The sequence below is a fragment of the Urocitellus parryii genome, chromosome 2, assembly GCF_045843805.1.
Source record: "Urocitellus parryii isolate mUroPar1 chromosome 2, mUroPar1.hap1, whole genome shotgun sequence".
NCBI lineage: Eukaryota > Metazoa > Chordata > Mammalia > Rodentia > Sciuridae > Urocitellus > Urocitellus parryii.
In genome coordinates this window covers 130,687,182-130,712,852 of record NC_135532.1, presented here as the reverse complement: position 1 = coordinate 130,712,852, position 25,671 = coordinate 130,687,182, and the positions used below count along the sequence as shown (strand labels likewise).

The following is a 25,671-nucleotide window of genomic DNA, read 5'->3' as shown; positions in this document are numbered from 1 at the left end:
AAAACTGTTCTTTTGTGCCAGGCCTCGAAATGCAATACCATGGTTTGGCCTGTTGCCCTCACCGATGCCTAGAATTTGTATTAGACTTGATGCCTAGAATTTGTATTCTCTGTGACCATTTTCGGTTAGTAGTTAGAACTGTGCCTGGGTTTGAGGATATGGTTGAGCAGAACAACTTTAAAAGTACCAGACATTGCTGGCATTTTGCATATCACTTGGTGCATGGCACACACGTGTTATGATAGGCAGTAATTTGGTAAAAAGTTTTCCTTGTCTACTACTGATTCTGTATAATATTGAACCATATGATACTGTGATTTGATAATTGGAAGGCAATTTGAAAAATAGCAAAGAAGTGTAAAAACATGATTCACTTCCTTTTTTTCTTTTTGGTACTGCGGATTGAACCCAGAGGTGCTTTACATTAAGTTACATACCTATCCCTTTTCATTTTTAAAATTAAAAAAATTTTTTTTAGTTGTAGTTGGACATAATACCTTTATTTTATTTATTTATTTTTATGTGGCGCTGAGGATCGAACCCAGGGCCTTGCACATGCTAGGCAGAGTACTAGGCGAGCCCTCTACCGCTGAGCCACAATTCTGTCCCCTCCCTTTTCATTTTTTGTTTTGAGACAGGATCTGGCTGAGTTGCTGAGGCTGGCCTTGAACTTATTATCCTCCTGCCTCAGTGTCTCCAATCATCATTTTCTAATAAAAAAGAGTAACTGAGGAATCAGCTACTTCCTTTATTCTTTTACTTTTTCTCTCTTTTTAAAAATATTTATTTTCTAGGTATAGGTGAACACAATGTCTTTATTTTACTTTATATGGTGCTGAGGATCGAACCATTCATGCTAGGCGACTGCTCCACCTCTGAGCCACAATCCCAGTCCCTCACTTTTTCTCTTAAAAGGAGATTGGTTCCTCAGAGCCAAATACTGTTTACATAGTGATATAGAAAAAAAGGAAATTTGTACATAAAGGAAGTCCTATCAGGATAGTATATGAGTACCCAATTAGTGCCAAATTCCTTTTGCTTTTTGTGAAGTAGAAGAGTTTTTGTTACATTCTTGTCACACAGGTTGTGTTTCTCCGGAAGAAATGACTAATAAGGAAAGGCAGATAAAAGAAGGAAGATAAAACCAGTATAATTTCAAGTGTATTTTTCATTATTATGTGCATTATGACCCTATAAAAATTACAGTAGTTCTAGCTTCTAACAATATTGAAGCCCTTAGAATTGATTTTTTAGTGTTGAATGGATTCTGTGTTGGGAGAAATTTTGTATCACAATATAAGTGGAATTTTAATATTGGAAGAAATAGAAAATTTGGTACAAAAATGTACTTTACTGTCTATACACAAGGAAACTGTTTTTGAGGAAAATTACATAGTTATGCTGTTTTTAAAATTTAGAGCAATTCATCTTGAAAAAGATTTCTATAAGGATGTGGGAAGTTGCTGTTAACTGCTACCCTTATTTCCGTAGAGTAATCTGTTCTTAAGTCAAACTCGATTATTAGAAATAGTAAGGACAGGGCTGGACTGCAGCTCAGTGGAGGAGCACTTGCCTAGCCCATGTGAGGCACTGGGTTGGATTCTCAGCACCACATATAAATAAATAAATAAAATAAATAAATATATTGTGTCCTACAACTTAAACAAAAATTAAATAAAATAAAAGAAGGACAGTGTTGTAGAGCAATTAGAGAAAACCTGGTATGAATTAAACTTTTTTTGTTAACTTTTTTAAGATAACTTGTTTTTTAAGTAAAGTGTATATAGCAACCAAAACTAAGCTACTCAACAGAAGTCACATTCTTTTAAAATGTATAAATATGAGTGACTGTAATTTGTTGTTATCAAATGAATGCAAAGAATTGTTTTAAAGTACTCCGATATTGCTTAAATTTTTATTTTTCTAATTAGTGTGGTATTCTCTTACCACCTATTTTGATTTTAAATCCCTCCTTTCAATATTGCAAAGATAAACTTTAGACCAGGTTTTGTCAGTTACATATCTTGGCTCACTTAAATTCAACATAGATAGATTTTAACTATTAAATATCCTATGTATATGTAAAGTATTTTTCCCTTCTAAGTGTTTTTTTTGTGCTAGCTGTATTTTGTTTCTTTATAGAGGCTTAGACTCTTGCTGATTATTTTCTTTTTCTTTTTTTTCTCCTGGTACCAGGGATTGAGCCCAGGGGTGCTTAACCACTGAACCACATCCCCAGTCCTTTTTTTTTTTTTTTTTTTAATGTTTTATTGAGAGATGGGTTCTTGCTAAGTTTCTAAGGCTGCCTTTGAACTTACAGTACTCCTGCCTCAGCCTCCTAAGCCCAGCTTGCAGATTATTTATTGAAATGAATTTTTTTTTTTTTTTTTTTTTTGGTACTAGGGGTGTTTAAGTACTGAGCCATACCCTCAGCTTTTGAAGTTGCTTAGGGCCTTGCTAAGTTGCTGAGACTGGCTTTGAAGTTGTGATCCTCCTGCCTCAGCCTCCCAAACCACTGGCCACTGTGCCCAGCTGGAATGAATATTCTTTAAAGCTCATAAGATTATTCTTTTTATCAATATAAATCCTTTGTGTTATCTGCCAGATTTAAAGACCACAGTACAACAATGGATAATGAACCAAACCCTGGAGCATCTTCTGTGTCGACAACAACCAGTAGCACAACAACCACCACCATCACCACTTCCTCTTCTCGAATGCAGCAACCACAGATTTCTGTCTACAGCGGTTCAGACCGACATGCTGTACAGGTATTTCAGCTATAATGATGGGTAAAATTAGACTTGGAGTATCATATTGCTTTTTGTTTAAACCAGATCAACGTATTGATTCAGATCCTGAAATGTACAGTTATAATTGTTAAGATCTGGGCTGGGGGTGTAACTCAGTGGTAGAGCACTTGCCTAGCAGGTACAGGGCCCTGGGTTCCATCCCTGGCACTGCTTAAAAAAAAAGAAAAATTGTTAATGTTTGAAACAACCAGCAGTTATTTAATAATTATACTGTTAAATAGTTTGTTAACATTTATGTGTCAGGAAAATTATAATTGGAAGTCTCTTGATGTTGCTATAAAGGAAAGGTACTCAGCCTAGACCCCTAACATGCAGAATGACTCTAGGTTCAAATTTTGTATTTGAATCCAAAATATAGACTTGGGGAATTCTTTTCAAGTCTGTAGTTGCGTTAAGAGGTTTATTTTAAACCCATGTGGCCTAAGAACCCTAGTAGGAAGATGCCTTCTATAGTTCCTGGGGCAAATGGGAAAGGAAATATTTAAGAAGAGTCTTGGGCTAGGTCACTTATTAACTTTTAATAATAATGGAGATAATGTGGTATTGTACACTACATGGGCATTGCATTCTGATATGCTGTTTGAATCCCATTTTTGTTTTCATCAGTATCTATGTGGCTTTGGGTGGGAGGCACAATCTCCTTGAGCCTCAGGAGACTAAAATGAGGGCAAGACTACCTTTTTCATTAGTTTCTTTGAGGATTAAATGAAGCCTCTAGAACTCTGTGGAATATATTATAGGTACTTAATAAATACTAGTACTAGTATCTATTGAACAGTTGCTATGTGCTAAGCATCTGATAAATACTTCATGTGGATTATCATGTTTAATTTTCACCACACCTCTATAAAGTGGACATATGGGAAAACCAGTATTTTACGTAGGCTAAATAATTTCCCGAAATTCTAGGTTCTCTGATTTCAAAGTCTGCACCCTTTATACCCTGTGAGTTCTTGTGTTTTTCTGTTATACCTTCTTGCTTCCTCTACCTCCTAATTCCATTTTTTTTTTTCAGTAAAGGAGGGGCCTTGGTAATGCTAGGCAAATACTGTATCACTGAGCTATATCCCCAGCCTCTCTAATTGTATTCTTAACTGTTTGTGGTATAATCTTCTCTCTGCTCCATTTTTCTCTAGTGTAATAACTATTAAACTGTTCTGTGGTTTAGGATTTAGTTTTCTGAAGTCACTGTAGAGTGGAATCAGAACTGTTGGGGACCCAGGCAGCTCAGCAGAATTCAAACTGGAATGGAGAGTATGCATTTAATGTTCTTCACTTTTTTCTGAGGCAAGGGATATGGGGGAGAGTATCTAGATCTTTGAGATAATGTTTTTTTTTTTTTTTTTTTGTGAGGGTGAACTCAGGGGTACTTGACCCCTGAGCCACATCCCCAGCCCTATTTTGTATTTTATTTAGAGACATGGTCTCACTGAATTCCTTAGTGCTTCACTTTTTGCTGAGTCTGGCTTTGAACTTGTGATCCTCCTGCCTCAGAAGCCTGAGCTGCTGGAATTATAGGCATATGCCATCATGCGCAGCTGGTGATAATGGGATATATATATATTTTTAATATTTATTTTTAATTGTAGTTGGACACAATACCTTTATTTTATTTATATATTTTTATGTGGTGCTGAGGATTGAACCCAGGGTCTCACATGTGCAAGGTGAGTGCTCTACCTCTGAGCCACAACCCCAGCCCCATAATGGGATATTTTAATATGACATTTCATTTTCTAGTTTTCCCTTAAGGTGGATGTATTAATAAAAATAAAGTATTATTGGAGATGTGTAGATGTAGATATACCTCACAAATATCTCTAACTCTAGTTGTTACAAAGATTATGGAATTGCTGTCCTAAAGAGCAATCAAATCAATATTTATTGAGCTATCTAAGTAGTTCTTTATTCTACCAGTTTTTCTTTTCCCTTAGTCCTGTGAATTCTCTTTAACTTATTAATTCCTGTAGAGAAATAAAATAAGAACAATGTTCTGTACCTGTAACTTGTATTTATGCAATGCCAGGAGTATAGTGTTGAATGGTAATAAAAGATTACCAACTACAGAAAATTACTGCACTCTGATAAAATTATGTCAAATAGAGTGTTTATTTGTTTTTTCAGTTTGATTTTTAGAATTTTATTACAGAATTAAAAGAAGATATATAGATTTGTCTGACAAGAAAAGATAAATTAATGTAATTCTGAATTACTTAATGCTGGTCTGTAGTCCTCTATAACCAGGAATCAAAAGCTTACATTGATTTTTGTGACAGGAGTTTTTAGCACGTATGCAATTTGCCATTGGAGAGATGACATATGCATGCCTGAAGTAAACAATAATTCATGGAAACGTTCTTTCTTGAAATTTGGGTTCATGGTTTTATGGTTATAGGTGTCCAAAATTTAGATTATGAAGCTATAGGATTATGGCTCTGTTACTTCCTTAGCACTTTGGAAACTCTGGTTTGATACTAAGATTGGGGTTCTGTGCTGTTTTGGTTACTTGGGCATGATATGACCTTGGGATGTGGCTGCAGAGGATGGACTTATCTTTTGAAGAGATGCAAGATTTTTCTCTGGTCTTAATAGAATACTCGACTTTACCACATTTATCTATTTGTGAAATTTCATGATTAGATTTTATATTTTATTAATATTCACAAACACTTTTTAGGAGTCTTTTTAATACTAATATATTTTTTTAAATATTTATTTTTTAGTTGTAGTTGGATACAATACCATTATTTTATTTATTTATCTTTATTTGGTGCTGAGGATTGAAATTGAACCCAGGTCCTCTCATGTGCTAGGTGTACGCTCTACCACTGAGCCAAAACCTCAGCCCCAATACGAATAATTGTAATCTATGTGGAAAATTAAGAACTCTGACATTTAAAAACATTAAAAAATAATTATTGAGTAATTTTCAGAAAAAGAAATAGTTTTGACAATTTTTGTAGGATTTTTAGACACTTAAAGAAAAGTTCAAACCAGAAGATTAAAAATTACCTCTAATTAGCTGTCCATCTACAGTACTCTTTTATGTTTTCCCAGACCCCTAACGTGCAGAATGACTTTAGGTTCAAATTTTGTATTTGAAGCCAAAATATTGACTTAGAGAAATCTTTTAGAGTATTCCTACTCATCTACTGAATATTCTACTCATCTACAATCTCCTTGAGCCTCAGGATAAAAAAAAAATCAAATGCAATTATAAGAAAAATACAATTATGAGATAGAGGAAGCAAGCAGGTATAATAGAAAAACATAAGAACTCACAGGGTATAAAGGGTGTAGACTTTGAAGTCAGAGAAGCTACTAGCTGTATGAAGTTTGGGAAATTATTTAGCCTACTTAAAACACTGGTTTTCCCATTTGTAAAATGGAGGTAATAATTATGTCTACTTTCTCACTACATCTATAAAGAATTAAGATAATCCACATGAAGCATTTATCAGATGCTTGGCAATTGTTAAAGAGATACTAGCTACTAGTGTATATTGAGTACCTATAATATATTCCACAGGGTTCTAGATGCTTCATTTAATCCTCAAAGAATACTCAGATTACTGAGTTATTTTGATATAAAAATGATTACTCAGTTAATTTGGTATAAAAATGACATCTTATTCTAAACTTTCTTCACCTGCTAATATATTTGAGAATGTTCTTATTAATAAATACAAGTCTGTATCTGCACTGTAAAATATGGTAGCCATTAGCTATCTGTATACCTATTTACATTAAAATCAAAGTTCAGTTAAAGTTAAAAACCCAATTCCTTAGTTGCATTAGTCATATTTTCATGTTCAGTAGACACAGGTAGCTACTCTACTCTACACACTAGCTACTCTATTAAACAGTTTAGAGCCATACTACTGTTTGTAATGGCTCCATAGCAAAATATTCCTCTTCATACCTAAGCCCTGAATTCTTCCAACTTTTATCCAAAAAAACTATACCAACTTAAATTCTCACAGTGTGGGAAGATTTATTTTCTCAAGTAAAAGTATTTTAAATCTTTATCCATCTGACAGTCAGAAAATAGTATCATGTTTTAATTTGTAAATTTTTGATAACAGTGATATTAAAGATTTCTTCAAATACTTATATGGTCCTTTTTTTTTTTTTTTTTTTTTTTTTTTTAAAGAGAGAGAGGAGAGAAAGAATTTTAATGTTTATTTTTTAGTTTTCGGTGGACACAACATCTTTGTATGTGGTGCTGAGGATCGAACCCGGGCTGCACGCATGCCAGGCGAGCGCGCTACCGCTTGAGCCACATCCCCAGCCCTTATATGGTCCTTTTTAAAAAAATATTTTTAAGTTGTTGATGGACCTTTATTTTATTTGTTTACACGTGGTGCTGAGAATTTGAACCCAGTGCCTCACACATGCTAGAGAAACACTCAACCACTGAATTACAACCTCAGTCCTTGTATGGTTCTTTTATGGATTTATCTCTACTGGGTAATTTAATTTGTATAATTAGTGAATCCTAGCAATATGTAACTGGGAGAGAAATATGTTAATAAACTTGAGGACATTGAATCTTAAAGTAGTAAAATTTTAAACTGCCATTTTTTTTTTTTTGAGAGAGTGAGAGAGGAGAGAGAGAGAGAGAGAGAGAGAGAGAGAGAGAGAGAGAGAGAGAGAATTTTTAATATTTATTTTTTAGTTCTCGGCGGACACAACATCTTTGTTGGTATGTGGTGCTGAGGATCGAACCCGGGCCGCACGCATGCCAGGCGAGCGCGCTACCGCTGAGCCACATCTCCAGCCCTTAAACTGCCATTTTTATACTTCATTTTATAGTTAAGATAAAGGTTGGGCTGGGGCTGTGGTTCAGTGGCAGAGTGCTTGCCTAGCATACATGGGGCACTGGGTTTGATTCTCAGCACCACATAAGAATAAACAAATAAAATAAAGGTATTCTGTTCATCTATAACTACAAAATAATAATAATAATAATAAAAAGATAAAGGTTGAACTGGAGATATGGGTGAGTGATAGTGTGTGTGCAAGGTCCTGGGTTTGATCCCCAGCACTGAAAAAAAAAAGATAAAGGTTAAGATTATAATTTGACATTGGTTCAATTGACTTATCACAGGTAATTCAACAGGCATTGCATCGCCCCCCCAGCTCAGCTGCTCAGTATCTTCAGCAAATGTATGCAGCTCAACAGCAGCACTTGATGCTACACACTGCAGCTCTTCAGCAGCAGCATTTAAGCAGTTCCCAGCTCCAGAGCCTTGCTGCTGTTCAGGTGAGACTGAAATAAATTAACAATTTTTAAGGCCAAACTTTACATTTTCTTCAGATACTTACTGAAAATAAATACCCTGGGTATTATTTCAGAGTTCTCATATGCCTTGTGATTATTTGTGCTAAAGGAGATGTTAATAGACTACCAAATAGAAGTTAATTGGAGGAAAAATGAATATGTTTTATAATTGTTGCCAGCTTTTGTCTCTGTTTTTTATCCAAAGTGGATGGTGGTATGGTTTTGTATCCAAAAAGTTCTAGGTACAACAGTGGATACTTAGGGCTTCATGAATTATATTTCTATTTTTTGAAAAAGTAAAGTTTTATTATGTAAATAATTTATTTTAAAAATATCAATCAGTATAAAATTTTAAGAGGCAAATAAAATAGAAATGTTTCTTTCCATATGTGCCATTGTGTCCCACTTTCAGAGGTGATTGTTGTAACAATTCAATATATATCCAAAAATCTTCTATATAAAAATGCATATATACACTTTCCTAAAATCTAATCATATTATTTCAATTAATAACATAATTTTATGATTCAATACCTATGTTTAAATTTTTTTGTTAATATTGTACAACTTAAATAAAACTGTGTGAGATTTAATCTTAAATCTCCTCATCAGAGAAGGATCTCAGTTGAGTGAACCTGAAAAAAGTTTACTTCTGTTATTGACAGATACCAGATGTTACTTCTTTTCAGTAGTGTAATTTTAAGTAACATCATGTTCATAATATGACTTAGGAAACTGAAACCCACTGGCTCTTGATGTAGCTCAGATGTCTTTTTTGTAATGGTAGAGTGGTGATTCAGCTTCAGAAATGTCAAGAAACCTGAAGAGTGAAGCTGACAATGAGTACAGCTAATCAGATTAGCTTTTGGGCCTGTTTTCACCGTTCATATTTTTCTTTTCTTTAAAAAAAAAAATCTGTTTGGCCAAAGATTAAATTGACCTTTGGTTCTTATTTTGTTTTTGTGTTATGCTGGTAGCAGAAAGGTTTTAACTTCAGGTTTTTGCAGGCATATTATAATGGTCTTATTATTTTAGGCAAGTTTATCCAGTGGAAGACCATCTACGTCCCCCACAGGAAGTGTCACACAACAGTCAAGTATGTCCCAGACATCTGTAAGTACCCTATGTTTTTTTCTTGGATTTAAAATTTAAAAAAAAATTTTAATTACTGTTTTCCAAAACTATACTGTTGTAATTCATGAAGCTATTAGTGTAGATTTGTTACATACCTTAAGTAATAATAAGTGTTTAGGAATACGAGTGATGAAATTGGAGAATTCAGAATTATTGTTAAACTTCTGAAAATCTTAAGTTTTAATAACCATTTTGTGGGGTTGGGGTTGGGGTTGTATCTCAGCGGTAGAGCACTCGCCCAGCACATCTGAGGCCCTGGGTTTGATCCTCATCACCACATATAAATAAATAAAAAATAAAGGTACATCAACAACTAAAAAATATTTAAAAAAAATATTTGGGATATGTATTTCCTAAGAACAAGATTGTTCTTTTATGAAACCATAGGAAAATTATTAGATTACAGAAATTTAACTGATATAGTATAGTTTATGTTGGAATTACATCAGTTTTCTCAGTTTGTCAGCCTTGAAACTTATGTCATTATGGACCATAGTTTTTTTTAGTGTGTGGCTGACTGTCATATGCATTATGAGGCATCATCCCTCGCAGTGGATACCAACAGCAGACTATGGCTTTCTCCTTCCCCCCAGGTGAAAACCAAAAATGTTTTATGGGGGACAAAACTGCCTTTGGTTGAAAACCATTGTGTTATTCTAAAAATGTCCTTTCTATATATTTTTCCTGGTCCAGTATAGTAGTACTTTCATATTCTGTAAAATTGACTTTAATAAAATATAGATTTATAGGTTTTAAGAAACTTAAGAGGAGCTTGTGCTATATTCTTCAATTAAGGATATGGTCTTTGCTAAGTACATTCTTTGTTCAGCATGTAGGTATTTTTCTAACTATTGATCTGCATTTTTAATTAAAAAATTCTTTTTTTAGCACATAAATATCCTGGAATATGACAAAATTAGTTATGAATATTTTATCTTAACTCAGCATGAATACTGTAGTTAATGATTATTAATATCAGATGTCTTGATTTAATACAGATGTATTAAGGAAAGGCATAGTAAATACTTTGTGTGTTAGTTGAAGAATTATAGACAAATTATTCTGTGAAATATGGAATAACATTAAGATATATATATGTATGTGCATATGTATAGAGTTTTGTTGTCTTATAATTAACAGATATCCTTTTAAACTGTTCTAGTATGATTTTCTGTATGTGACATTCACAGAAATTAAGATTCCAATGATTGTGCTGAGTTTTTTTTTAATATTTTTTAGTTATAGGTAGATGCAATATCTTTATTTTTATGTGGTGCTGAGGATCGAACCCAGTGCCTCTTGCGTGGTAGGTGAGCACTCTACCTCTGAGCCACACCCTAGCCCGATTGTGCCTATTTTTTAAAAATAATTTTTTAGTTGTAGATGGACACAATCCTTGTATTTTATTTATTTATTTTTATGTGGTACTGAGGATCCATCCTAGTGCTTCATACATGTGGGGCGAGCACTCTACCACTAAACCATAATCCCAGCCCTGATTGTGCTTATTTTTTATGACATTGTTAATGCTGCTTGTTATAACCGGGCAGTATTGTACCATATAGTAGGCACTTGTGAATGGTTGGGGAAAAGAAGCTAGAAGGGAGAACAGATGTCTAGTGTGAAAAAAAGAACAATATATCATATATCACATTTGTTTTATTTATAAATCCGAGGTAGCTATTCCTCAAATGAATTGACTAACAGTATATATTATAATGGCCAAAGTAACTTAGTAAATTGAGGTTACTATCCAAAAGAGAGGCAGAACGTGGTAATAGAAGTATCTAGGTAATGACAATAATGAGCCATTAGGTGGCAGTCTAATATTCATAGTTTTGGTTATTTTGAGGTAAGTTTTCAGGTAAAGTGAAGCTGTGGGAGTGGTTTAGCTTCCAGAAAGGATTACAGGGTAGGCTGTTGAATAATTAGCTAGATTGGTTGGGATATAGAGTCAAAATGGGATCTCAGTGAGGAAGTGAATATTATATAAAAAATCAAACCAGATACCTAGATATATAACCTGGGGAAACTGTGTAGTTTGGGAAATAAACTTGATAATTGAATGTATAGGTAACTAGCAGGTGCCAGCTTTATCTTCTTTCCCCTAATTGGATCAGGATAGCTAATTCTAGACTAATACTAGTAGTGATGGTGGTGATTTTATGGTTGTTTGACTCTAAAATTAATTGGGACTGAACCTTTATATTGGTGTCTTCCTTCAATTGAAAGAGGGTAAGGTTTAGTTAAATCTGGCTTGCCAAAATGAAATCTGAACCAATTAAAAACTTTGCTGCTGCCAAAAAAAACAAAAGAAACAAGGTTAAAAGTAACACAATGGAAGAGAATATATTTGCACTATGTATGTCAAATGGCTTTTATTTCTAAAATCCAAAAATGTTCTTTTTTAAAAATATTTTTTAGTTGTAGATGGACATAATACCTTTATTTAAATTTTTTTTTTTTAGTTGTAAGACACAATACCTTTATTTTATTTATTTATGTGGTGCTGAGTATCAAACCCAGTGCCCCATGCATGCAAGGCAAACATACTACCACTGAACCACATTCCCTGCCCCCAAATGCTTTTATATTAGTAATATAAACAATGAACATTTACAAAAGACTCTAACTGGGAATTAAAAAAATTTTTTTTTTTTTTTAGTTGTAGATGGTCACAATACCTTTATTTTGTTTATTGTTATGTGATGCATAACAATGCACCACCCGTGCTCAGCAAGCACTCTACCACTGAGCCACAATCCTGGCCCATAACTGGGAATTTTTAAAAGAAAGACTGGGTTGGGAGTACATCTCATATACTATTAATGGTAGATCACTTGCCTAACATGCCTGAAGCCCTGGTTTCAGTCCCCAACACCAGGGGTGGGGGAAGGACTACTTTTGACTTTAAACATATAAAAATATATTTATTGTATTAATAATAAATATATGTAAAAACAACCATGATGTCCCATTTTTACCTGTCAAATTCAAAAGCAAGGCAAAGCGTTTAAATAATACTCATTGCTGGCAAGGATGTAAAATATTTGGCACACACATATACTATTAATGGGAATGTAAATTGGTACAACTTTTCTGGAGAGTTATTTGGCAGTATGTATAAAAATTTAAAATGTGCATGCCCTTTCATATGGAACTCTTTTTTTAATTTTTATTTTATTTTTAAAAAAATATTTATTTATTTATGTATCTTTAGTTTTAGGTGGATACATTAGTTTGTTTTTATGTGGTGCTGAGGATTGAACCCAGTGCCTCATGCATGCTAGGCGTGCACTCTACCACTGAGCCACCACTCCAGCCCCAGAACTCTTTTTTTTAAAAAAATTCTTTTAGTTATAGATGGACACAGTACTATGGGAGCCCAACCTTGCACGTGACTGAGTCACATTCCCTGGCTGGATGCTGAGGCACTCAATCACAGAAATGTAGCAGAGCTTTCCCCACCCTTCTTGGGTTTGAGGGATGGTGCATGGGTGTGTCTTGCTACAGCCCCATGGGTGGAGCTATGCTCACCTGTTCCTTTGTAATATAACCCCTTGCCCTGTTTAGGATAGAATCTTCCATGGAAGTGCCTTGTGTGTGTCCCCTTCTCTTACTGTGCCTTTGGGTGTGGCCTACCCATATGTCAGTCAACCTGGTGACAGTGGACATCATGAAGATAGACTTAGCCCCCTGAAACCTGACCCCTTGCCTCATTTGAATAGCTTCTCCCCAATAAAAGGGGAGCCTTTAAGGTCAGAGGAGCCGTCACAGCAACCCCAAAGAAAAAGGTATTTGTGCCTCTTGTGTGGTTATTTTGCGCAGCCCAATTAGTCCAGTTTCTCTGCACTTTATTTTATTATTTATACCTTTATTTTATTATTTATTTTTATGGGATGCTAAGGATCAAATCCAAAGCTTCACACATGCTACAACCCCAGCCCCTCATATGACTGTTACTTTTTACTGATATCATTAAAAATGACAGGACTGTGGATGTAGCTCAGTGCTAGACCATTTGCCTAGTATATGCAGGGCTATGGGTTTGACCCCAGTCGTGCAAAATACACAAAAAACAAAACCAACCCCTCCCCTACATAATTATGTGTATATGCATGGTTTACAGTAGTAAAGCATTATATACAATCGAAGTGTCCATTAATTGTAGGACAGTTAGTGATAATTCATACAATGGAGTACTGTAGCTACTAAAAAATGCTATACATGTACATACAGATAGACTTTGATTTTTATTATGTATTGAGTATAAAGAGCAAGAATGCATAGTATGATCTCTTTCATTTTGATTATTCTATTTTTCAGTTCTAAAATTTCCATTTGTTTCTTCTGTATATCTTTTATTTCTTTGTTGTGACTATTTTTAATCTGTTGACACCAGAGGGGATGCTTCCCATAATTGCTGAACTATGGTGGAAATTCTGGCTCTTCACTGGGCCTCTATGGAAGCTTCCCTGACTTGGAGGAACAGGAGTGCCTTGTTACTGCTTCCTATGTAGTCTTTCTACCCCTATACTGCACAGTACATTGTGATGGTGGTGGTAGTTTATTACTACTTGGTTGGGATGAAAGTCCTGGCTCTCTACTTGGCCTTTTCTGACACTAATTAATTATAGAGGGTTGATTGAGGGGATGGGATGCCTTTGCATGTGAAAGTATAGTTTTTTGTTGTTGTGGGTGGAGCCACAGTTTTTTCTTTAGTGTTTGCCCATAGTAAAGTAATTATTGTCTTAAGTTTTTTGTGTTGCTGGGCTTTCTCTTTCCTGATCCTTTGGCTAAAAAGAGCAGGCTTTTGTTAGGCTGTTTTGTTTGTGTCCATTGATGTCTGGGTTACTGAATTCTTTAGTTCCAAGTTTGGGTTATATGAGACCAAAAAAAAAAAAAAAAAAAAAAAAAAAACCAGGGAACTCACCACCATGATGTACATGGAGTCTCCAGTCTCCGGCCAATCTGATTTTCTTCATCTTTTGGTATCTTTATTTTATATGTCACAAGGGTTTTTAGTTGTACTTAGTGGGAGGAATAAGGAAAAGTACATCTCCATCTTTCTGAAAGTAGATATCTTGTCATTTGACTTACTTTTAAAAAGTTTGGGAGAATGGAGATGAGGCATCTGGGTTCTAATGTTAGATTCTGTGACTGACCAGTCGTGTGATTTCAGACAAGTTATTTAACCTCCCTGTACTCCGAGTTTTTTTGTAAAATTAAGAGGTCTAATTAGATTTATTTTTATTTTTTTAAAAGTGTTCTCATCTAGGTATCTCTGAATCTGGATCAAGGAGAAGGTTCAATAAATGATGATGTGAACTGAATTGCCTCCCTGAAATATGTTGAAGCCCTGACTGGTTGTATTAAAAACAGGGGGCCTCTAAGCTGGGGTTGTGGCTCAGCGGTAGAGCATTCTTCTAACACGTACAAGGCACTGGGTTTGATCCTCAGCACCACATAAAAATAAATAAATAAATGAATAAATGTCCAATTACAACTAAAAAAAGTATTAAAGAAATCGGCCCTTTAAGGAGGTTGTGGGCGGGGGGGGGAAGGCCACATTTGCAGAGAAGGGTACTCATTATAAGATCATGATCCTAAAAAAGTAGATCTCAGTTTTAGGGGTTATTATTGTGTGGGATCCTGTGTTGGTCCATACTAACAAGGATACTCTGTTTCAGTACTTTCAGTGCCTATTTAGTGTTAGGCACAATGTCAGGTACCAAGGATTCAAAGTGAACAAAGGTTTAAGAGCACACTGAGGATACAGACAAGTAAACTGATAAGAATGTGTTTTGGTGAAGTGTCTATTTTTAAAGGTTACATGGAAAATAAATTTTGAATCCCTTATGGAACTGAAAATTCTCTCCCCATACATTTTTTTTTTTTTTTGGCAGGGGGGGGATTATCTGACCACTGAGCCACATCCCCATCCCTATTTGTATTTTATTTATGACAGTGTCTCACTGAGTTGCTTAGGGCCTTGCCATTGCTGAAGCTGGCTTTGAGGTTGTGATCTCATGACTCAGCCTCCCGTCCCTATATATTTTTTGTAACTATTGTTACATGAATTTTATATTGAAATTAATTATTCTTTGGAAATTTGAAAACAAGAATTGTTTTCAAAATTTTAGTTATTGGGGCCTGGGCTATAGTTTAGTGGTAGAGCGCTTGCCTAGCAATTGTGAGGCTATGGGTTTGATCTCCAGCATCACAAAACAAAAATAAAACAAAATAAAAACTAACAACAGAAAGAATAAAATAGCCCACCAACTTCAAAATTTTAGATATTGCTGAAAAAAAGGCTATTATTAGTCTCATTATCATTGCTCTGGGGTAACTGCTTGTTCTTTCTGGAATCTTTTAGATTTGCCTATTATTCTCTTTTAGTTTTTTATTTTTTCTTAAGTTTCATGAGGATATGTCTAGAAATCATGGTGTAGGACACTTGTATGACCCTCTCTGGGTGAAAACTAGGTATTTAATGTTCATGTATGTGAAACTAAAAATTTATAAGAAAAGTTTTCCTGTTGTTTCTCTGTTCTTGTTCTCGCTTCCTCCCTCCACCCCTCTCTGTCTCTGTGGTGCTAGGAATGGAACCTAGGGCCTTTTGCATGCTAAGCATGTACTCTGCCAGGGGGGCATCTTCGCTCTCTCTTTGGAGCTCCTTGGTGAGTTTTGTTTTTTCTGGATTGATCCTTTATTTCTTTTACCTTTTCATTCTTTTTCTGTTGTGGGATGTTGGACTTTTTTTTTTTAAACAATTTGCTTGAACTCCCCCCCCCCACCCCCCCCAAGTTTAGTTCAGCCATTGTATTTCCAATTTCTAGGAGCATCTTTTGTTTGCTCATTCTTTTCAGAGGATCCTGTTTTTCTGTATGGATGATATTTATCAGACTTTTTATTTTTTATCTTTGTTTCATTTTTTTGTTGTAGTGGGGATTGGATCCAGGGCCTTGCACATGCTAGGCAAGCATTCTACTTCTCAGATGTTAAAAACGTTTTTCTCTGTTTCTCTATTAATCTATTTTCCTTAGGAACTATCTTAGTCTTTTTCTTCCATTGTGCTGCTGGGTTTTCTCTTGTAAGAGAAAGCTGTCTTCTTTTCAAATTCTTAGTTTTCTGCTTATGTTTAAGAGTGCATGATTGTCACTTAATTAGGTGGGTTTCCTCCACTGCACTGAAGGTACATTTGTCCCCCTGTAGGGCCTTTTCCTTAGTGGAAAAATTGGAATGTTGGTGTTTGAATATGGGAATAACAGTGATTGTGATTGCTGCTATATATTGGTCTGTTTGGAGTTAAAGGTGCACAGGTATGGAGATGACAGGTTAGTTGTAGAAGTTAAGTTACAGTGTCTAAGTATCCACTTTAGAAACCTAGCATTTCTTGGGGCTGGGCTGTAGCTCAGTGGGAGAATGCTTGCCTGGCACATGGGAGGCACTGGGTTTGATCCTCAGCACCACATAAAAACAAATGAACAAAATGAAGGTATTATGTCCACCTATAACTAAATATATTAAAAAAAAGAGAGAGAGAAAGAAACCTAGCATTTCCCTGGCAGTTCCTTTGACTTAGAGAACTCTGAGTCCTATCTTTCTGGAAGGTTCAGATGCTGGTTGTTCTAGGTGTTAAGTGTAGTGAGCTTATTATACGTGAATCTGTTTCGTGGGTAGACCTTCAGATAACTCTCCAGTTTTTAGCCACACTTCTTAACTCTGCCCCTATACCTATAATCTCTGGGTTTACTTTTGCTCTTATTTCTTCCTTCGTATATTTTGGATTATAGCCACCTTCACTCTTTTATAGAAATGTGATAGTATAATTTTTTACAACTTTTTTTTTTTTACTTGTAAACGGACACAACATCTTTATTTAGTATTTTTTATATGGTGCTGGGGATCGATCCAGTGCCCCAAGCATGCTAGGCAAGCGCCCTACTACTGAGCCACAACTCCAGCCCAGTGATAGTATAATCTTGATACAGATGGCACCTCCTCTATCTTTTTGTTTTAGTGTATGTATGTCTTTTGTTTTATGTTGTTCTTTTATATCCCAGTTTTTTTTTGTTTTGTTTTGTTTGGTACTAGAAGTTGAACCGAGGGACAATTAACCACTGAACCACGTCCCCAGCCCTTTTTAATTTTTTATTTTGAGATAGAGTCTCACTAAGTTGCTTACAGCAACTAAATTGCTGAGGGTGGCCTTGAACTTTAGATACTCCTGCCTCAGCCTTCAGAGTCTCTGAGATTAAAGGCATATTTCACCGAATATGCCACTGCATATGCTTGTTGTTTTGAAATCATTTAAACCCATAGAAAAGTAGAAATACTAAGCAGTGAACTTCATATGCCCTTCTTATAGTTATACCAATTGTTGTTTGCCGTATTTGCTCTATCTCTGTATTTGTATATAGACTGTTTTCCTGATGATTTGAAAATAAGTTTATTTTAAAAAATATATTTGAAAATAAGTTGTAGGCAGCGTTATCCTTCAGTCTAAGGAGATTTTCCTGCATAGCAACAATATTGTTATATCACACCTAAGAAACTGAACATTAGTACACTAATATCTAGCATGTGGTCCATATTCTGATATCCTTTGTAGTCTTCCAAAAAGGTTATTCTTTTTATAAACTTTCTTCCCATCCAGGATTTAATTAAGGATCACAGTGCATTTGAGTGTTCTTTTTGTCCTATAATATAAAAAAGTCTCCTTGTCTTTTTTTTGTTTTTCTTTCATGATATTTGAAGAGCTCAGTTCACTTGTTGAATGGAATGTCCTACTGTCTGAATTTCTCTTCAATCCTTTTTGTTATTGTGTTGCTATTTTAGTGAGTCTTAGGAGGGAGAAGCGAATGTTCATTGGTTTTAAGTATGATTTTTAGTGGCTGAATAATGTTCTATTATTTTCTCTTTCTGGTGATTTTAATTTTCCTTGTTTGCTATTATAAGTGAACCCACATTGAATATCCTGCTACATATCTTTGTATACATTTATAATTACTGCCTTTTAAGGTTCCTAAGACTCTACTTACTGGGTTAATGAAACTATTTTTAGATCAAGACCCTTAAAAATGTTCAGTTTTCTTTTAAACATATCTAAATTAGAACAATCATTTATCAAATGAACCATTAACTGTTTGTTTATAATCATTTCAGTGTCCTCATCCTCTCATCTATTTTAGGAAGTACTTTAAGTTTTAAAACTCATTTGTTTCCAAGGATTGATTCTTTAGAATATAATTTCAAGTGGTAGAGTACTGAAGCCTTTTCCAACTATTTGATACCAATCTAAAAATCAAAACTGTAGTCTGAATGTTTATATGATCATGAGCAGCTTTACTGTGTCCTTGTAAAATATTTCAGCAATTTAGAAAAAGTAAAAAAGTGGTAAAAGTCCCCTTCAGCCCCATGTTCTTTTCTGTCTCTCTCCTCCTTAGTTTGCTGTTTACTCCTTCAGATCTTTTCTTATGTATTATGGACATAGATTTTATAAAGAAATGTGTGTATATGTGCTTAACACTTTTTTAAAAACACAGGTAGATATTTTGCATTTTGCTTTTTTCACTTAGTATGTCGAGATCTTTCTGTGTTATCACGTGGATCAGTATTTAAGCTATTATATAGAATGGTGGAATTTATTTTATATAACCATCTTTTTTGCTGGACATTTTAAGTTATTTTTCCAGTATCTTCATTGTTTTGACATTGCAACTTTTCTTTTTTGGGTTTATAAATCTAAAAATATTGGGAGACTGTGAGGTTGCTGGTTTTGTTTTTGTGTTTTTGCCTGTTTTTTACAGAAAGTGGTAATTTGTTTTGTTTTGTTTTTTCCAGTACTGGTAATTGAACCCAGGGGTGCTTTACCATTAAAATATACCCCCAGCCTTCTTTCTTTTGTATTTTGAAACAGGGTTTCCCTAAGTTGCAAAGGCTGACCTTAAACTTGGAATCTTTCTGCCTCAGCTTCCTAAGTAGCTGGGATTGCAGGTGTGTGCTGTCTGGTGTGGTAGAATTGTATATAACAAATAGGAGAGACTTTTTTTTTTTTTTTTGCTGGGGATTGAATCCAGAGCCTTGCACGTGCTGCCCCTAAGCGACATATACTCCCCCCGCAGCCATTGTTTGATTTCTTTATTAAAAAACAGCAGTAGCTTAAAAGTCCTTTATGGATATATTATTACCTAAAATTTCTATATAACATTGTTCACTTACAGATATTTGAATTCTACACAAACAGGTATTTGAATATACATGTTCTCACTGAATAAAGTTTATAAACTGCTTTAAAGTGATAAAAGCAGAACAATGTACTAAGGCAACCATTTTTAATAAAGGAAAAATAATAGCATTTCTATTCTCATTCTAATGTTTATGCCTACATGGACAATAATTTTTAAAAAGCGAATACAAATAATTCCAAATTTTATTTCTAGTAGGCATTATCCTTTAACATTTTGGCGACTTTTCTCCCAGATATCAGTGTGTATTTGTTATGTTTCTATATTGAATCTAGTCACATGTAGTTTTGTGAGTATACATTATTGTGTATATGCAATGCCATTTTCTTTGTCAATGTTTTTTACATATATAACATGTATAGACACAGACATTTGTTTGTAATATACAAATGGGATTATACTCTACATGTTACCCTGCAATGTTTTTCACTGACCTGTGGGCATAGAATATAAATGTACATAACTCCCTTTTAAAGTCTATAAAGTATGTATGATATACCTGATTGATTCTGATCAAATGGCAGAGGTGGCTCTCAAAAGGGCTTTGGCTATAGTGAGTACTCTGGGCCAGACACTGCATGGAGCTTATGAAATAGCGCTCAGGGAGTAAGTTCCTTTGTGGAGTAGAGGACTTGAGGTCTGAGGTAACAGAATTGACCAAGGCTTTAAGAGAAAGAGAATTGAGATGAAATTGACAGAGAAAATAATGGAAACATGTAAGGGCATCTGGTTTAGGTGAGGAGAACAAAGTAGAAAACAGACCAAAGCCATAAAGAAAGGAAGAAAATTCTGTTTTAATTAGACTGGGGAGATAATTTCTTGGTGATCTGTTGGCCTTCATGGATCAAGTGTTTCTTTGTAGACAGCTGCCTGCATTGTTACTTGCTATATGGAATTTAAAAATAGATATGATACTTATTCTTCTCTAGTCTACTGAGTAGCTGGGATTACAGGTGTGCACCATTTTGAGACAGGGTCTTACTGAGTTGCTGAGAGTCCCACTAGGTTGCTAAGACTGGCCTTAAATGTGTGATCCTCCTGCCTCAGCCTCCCAAGTTGCTAGGATTACAGGTATGTACTTACCACTGTGCCTAGCCTTTCTTGCATTGAGAGAGAGAGAGAGAGAGAGAGAGAGAGAGAGAGAGAGAGAGAGAGAGAAAGAGAAAGACTGAGGCATTATTACTGCAGAGTACAGAGAGAGAGAGAGAGAGAGAGAGAGAGAGAGAGAAAGACCGAGGCATTATTACTATGAGTACCCAACTCATAGAAATAAGAGGTATAAAAAAGAAAAAAGGATCCTGAATGCCAAAATACATGTCAGAAAACCAGGGTCCAGCTCTACCCACTGAGTGATTTAGTTTAATCTTTGGAGCAAGTGGTACACAAAAAGAATGGTTTTTTTTTCCTTGTTTATTTATTACATAGCACATCAAAAGTGAAGTTGAACTGATATCACTATAATATTTCTACATTTTTACTCTGTTAGGTGCTATACCAAAATTTTTCTTCTCTTTCATTCTCTCACTCACTCTCTCTCTCTTTGTATTTGGCTTAAATATTACATGAAAGCTGAAAGCTATGTATGTATACCTTAAAATAACATGGCATTCATTAACTTAATAGACTTTTATTGGATAAAAGCTATTTCATAGATTTTGGATATATGAAGATGAGTCATACCTTAAAGAAATGACTGTTTAGATGGGTGAGATAAAAATATATGCTAGCTAGGCATGGTGGGGTGCATGCCTGTAATCCCAGCAACTCAGGAGGCTGGGGTGGAAGAATCATGGGTTCAAAGCTAGTCTCAGCAACTTAGCAAGGCTCTAAGCAACTTAGCAAGACCCTGTCTCAAAAAAAAAAAAAAAAAAGTATGTATGTGTGTATACACACACACACACACACATACACATACACATACTTATATTATACATATATGGGCATATATAATACATATATATGCATATATGATATAGTTGAGCATGATGACACACACCTATAACTCCATCTACTCAGGAGGCTGGGGCAGGAGGCAGTCCAGGCAACTTAGCAAGACCCTGTCTTAAACATTTTTTAAAAGACTAGGGATATAGCTTAGTGGTAGAGCACTTGCCCTGAATGTGAGAGGCCTTGGATTTGATCTCAGTACTAGGGGGGGTGTGGGAGAGATAAGAAAAAAAGAGAACAAGAAAGAATTTTATGGTAGAAGTATATATATGTATGTTAGCAATTAGGTAAAATGTAGGGGAAGTAGTAAGTTCTTTGGGATATAGGGATGCCTTTAAAAGCTTATTAAAGTAAGTGATTTTTGAAGAGTTGTTCACAGTATGGATGGGGAAGACACTCATTCCAGTAAGGACATTGTTACTAATGTCACAAGGCCTAAGAGATCATGACATTTTAAATAGCTTTGTATGGATAATGTGAATGATGTGTTTACAGGAGTGAGAGGGGATAACAGGGATGTTATCAGAGGAGGTTGACCATTATCCAGAAAATTTTTCTTTTTGGTACTGGGGATTGAACCTAAGGTCCTGCTTGCATTAGACAAGTGCTTTACTAGTGTACTACACCCTCAACCCTATCCAGAATATTTTTAGGTGGGTAATTAATATTAATAAAATCAGGGAAAGGAGAGGTAGAACAAGTTGGTGGCTAAATAAAATCAGATAAAGATTATTTGGCAAGTAGGAGGAGATACAATTCCAGTGAGGTAGAACAGTTTGCAGCTGTTAAAGTAATATAGCTGGGAGTATCAAGGGCTAGACTCTAAACTAAGTGGTTAAAAAAATCAAAAGGAAGAAGAACAACAAAAGATGTAGAAACAAGACATGTGACTATTTGTTTGTGTGTGTAAGGGTGAAGAAAGAATCAGAATGATTCCCAGATAATATATGTTGGAGGGAGTTTTAGAAGATGATAGTGCCATCTTCTGAGAAGCTGGTATAGAAGGAATAACAGTCAGTTTGATGTTTAAACAACTTGATTTGAGTTGATAAGAAACACCCAGAAAGAAGTATTCTGTAGGTATTTGGATCTAGAGCTCCAAATTGAGATTCATCAGGATTGGATCATCATGGTAGTAGACATGATAATCCATGTCTACTAGGAAGCGAAGGATAAAAGTGTTGAGAACAAAGGATGAACATTTTGTGGTTAGATCAGGAAAAAGAGCTGGTAAAGAAGACCAAGGGGTGATCTGAAAGGAATCTCCAAATTTGTTAGAGATCATTAGTGACTATTAATAATTGGGTTTCAGTGATGTGATAGAGGTAAAATTCAGATTACAGAATGATTTTGTATTATATTTATACGTTGAACTATAGATTTAAATATTTTATTAAAATTAAAATTATGAAACAATTGGAAGATTTAAATTGAAAGTATTAAAGAATTGGATAACCAACTATTATGTACCCATTATACTTTTTATTTTTAATTTTTTAAAATTTATTTTCTGTAGTACTAGGGATTGAACCCAAGGGCCTTAACCACTGAGCAACATCCCCAACCTTTTTCTTTCTTTTTATTTTTATTTTTTAGTTGTATATGGACACAATGCCTTTATTTATTTATTTTTATGTGGTGCTGAGAATCGAACCCAGTGCCTCACACGTGCTAGGTAAGTGCTCTACCACTGAGCCACAACCCTAGTCCCCCCATTTTAAAATATTTATTTTTTAGTTGTAGTTGGACACAATACCTTTATTTACTTATTTTTTAATTGTTTTTATTTTCTAAATACATGACAGTGGAATGCATTACAATTCTTATTACATATATAGAGAACAGTTTTTCATTTCTCTGTATATAAAGTATGTTCACACCAATTCATGTCTTCATACATGTACTTTGGATAATCCAATGATGTCCATCACATTACACCATCATTGCTAACTCCCTATTTTTTATTTATTTATTTTTATGTGGTGCTGAGGATCTAATCCAGGGCCTCGCATGTTCTAGGCATACTAGGTGAGCTAGGTGTGCGCTCTACCGCTTAGCCACAACCTCAGCCCTCCCCAGCCTTCTTTTATATTTTAATTAGAGACAGGGTCTTGCTGAGTTTGCTTTGGGCCTCAGCCTTATGAGCTGCTGGCTTTATATACTCATGACACATCACCTAGCTCAGCTTACTTTTTATTGTTTAATGATTATAGACTCATGAGGAGTTACATATGAGTCTTTCTAGTTTCCTGTATCACTATTCAGTACAACAAATGTCTTGGACTACTAAAATGCTAGAGTCTTTTTTTTTCTCATGTCTCAGTACATTATTGTTGTCTGCGTGCTATCATTTTTTGAAATTAAAAAATGTTTTAATTGACAGTAAATTGTATTTGTTTTATACATATTTTGGTGTTTTGAAATATATATACATTGTGAAATGGTTAGAAGATTTAGCATTCACTCTCTTTGCCTGTGATTATTAATTATAGTGAACATGGTGTACAGTAAATCTTTTGAACTTATTCATTCTACCTAACTGTAATTATATGTCAGTCGACAAACATCTCCCTACTAATTGCTCCAGTTTCTAGTAGCCACCATTCTACTCTTATATGAGATAAACCTTTTTAGATTCCACATGTGAGTGAAATTCTGCAGTATATGTCTTTCTGTGCCCGACTTATTCCACTTAACATACTGTCCTCCAAATTTATCTATGTTGCTGCAATTAACAGTATTTAATGCTTTCATTACAGCTGAATAGTTTTCCATTTTGTATATATACCACATTTTTGTTCATTTTTCTGCTGATGGACACTTAGGTTGATTCTATACCTTGGCTATAGTGACTAGTGCTGCATTAAATGTGGGAGTGCAGGTATCTCTTTGACATTCTGATTTCATTTCCTTTGAGTGTAGGCCTAGTAGTGAGATTGCTGTATCATATGGTAGTCCCATTTTTAATTTTGTGGATCATCTCTATACTGCTCTCCATAATATGCATACTAATTTGCATTCCTACCAACATTTTGTAAGAGTTTATTTTTTCCATATCCTTGCCAATACTGTTATCTTTGATAATAACTATTCTAACAGGAATGAGATGATATCTTGTTGTGGTTTTGATTTACACATCCCTGATAATGAGTGATGTTGTGCATTTTTTCATATTCCTGGCCATTTGTATGTCTTCTTTCAAGAAATGTTTATTCAGGTCCTTTGTCCTCTTTTAAGCCGGGTTACTTATTCAAAGGTTTACTATTGAGTTGTTTTGAGTTACTTATGTATTTTGGATTAATCTCTTACCAGATGTATAATTTGCAAGTAAATTGTTTTCTCCTGTTCTGTAGGTTGTCTCTGCATTCTGTTGTTTGTTTCTTTTTTGTGTAAAAGCTTTTAGTTTGTGATCCTATTAGTGTATTTTGCTTTTGTTGTCTATACTTTTGAGGTCATATCCAAAAAGTCAGCTCCCATACCCATGTCTTAGAACTCTTTCCCTATTTTCTTCTGGTGGTTTCATAGTTTCAGATTTTATAATTTTTAGTGTAGAGGTCTTTCACTTCCTTGGTTAAATTTATTCCTAAGTATTTCATTTTCTTGTAGCTATTGTTAATTAGATAGTATATAGAAATATTACTGATTTTATATGTCTAATTCATGTCCTATAACTTCACTGAATTCATTTATTAGATTTAATATTTTTTGATACAGTTTTAAAGTATTTTCTCTATTTAAGACCATGTAATTTGCAAATAGTAATAATTTGGCTTCTTCCTTTCTGATTTGGATGCCCTTTATTTCTTTCTCTTGCTTTGTTGCTGTGGGTAAGACTTCCATTATTGTGTTGGGTATAAGTGGCAAAGTGGGCATTTTTGTCTTGTTATAAATCTTGGAGAAAAAGCTTTTGTTTATACCCATTCACTATCATGTGAATGGCTGTGGGTCATTGCTGTGGGTTTGTCATGTATTATCTATTATTGTGTTGAGGTACATTACATCTATACCTAATTTCTTGAAAATTTTTATTATAAAGGGATGTTGAATTTTGTCACATTTTTTTTCTTCCTGGATCAAAATACACTTCCTGGATCGGTTGAAATGATTATACAGTTTTTGTCTTTAATTCTGTTAATGTGTTGTGCCACATTTATTGATTTGTGTATATTGAACCCTGGGATGAATCTCACTTGATTATGGTGAAGGATCTTTTTAATGTGCTACTGTATTCAGTTTGCTAGTA

At 34.7% G+C, this 25,671-nt stretch overlaps 1 protein-coding gene across 4 annotated transcripts in view; it reads left to right on the top strand.

Moving 5' to 3' along the window:
* Phc3 (polyhomeotic homolog 3) overlaps window positions 1-25,671 on the top strand; it is a 71,619-nt gene that overhangs the window by 797 nt on the left and 45,151 nt on the right. For 2 of the 4 annotated variants that reach the window (XM_077795312.1, XM_077795311.1), the window contains exons 2-4: window positions 2,606-2,771; window positions 7,936-8,079; window positions 9,133-9,210. In XM_077795312.1, coding sequence (XP_077651438.1) covers window positions 2,606-2,771; window positions 7,936-8,079; window positions 9,133-9,210 — 388 coding nt within the window. Of the gene's footprint in view, window positions 1-2,605; window positions 2,772-7,923; window positions 8,080-9,132; window positions 9,211-25,671 lie in introns of all 4 variants that reach the window. The other 2 variants (XM_026395001.2, XM_077795310.1) reach the window with 1 other exon arrangement.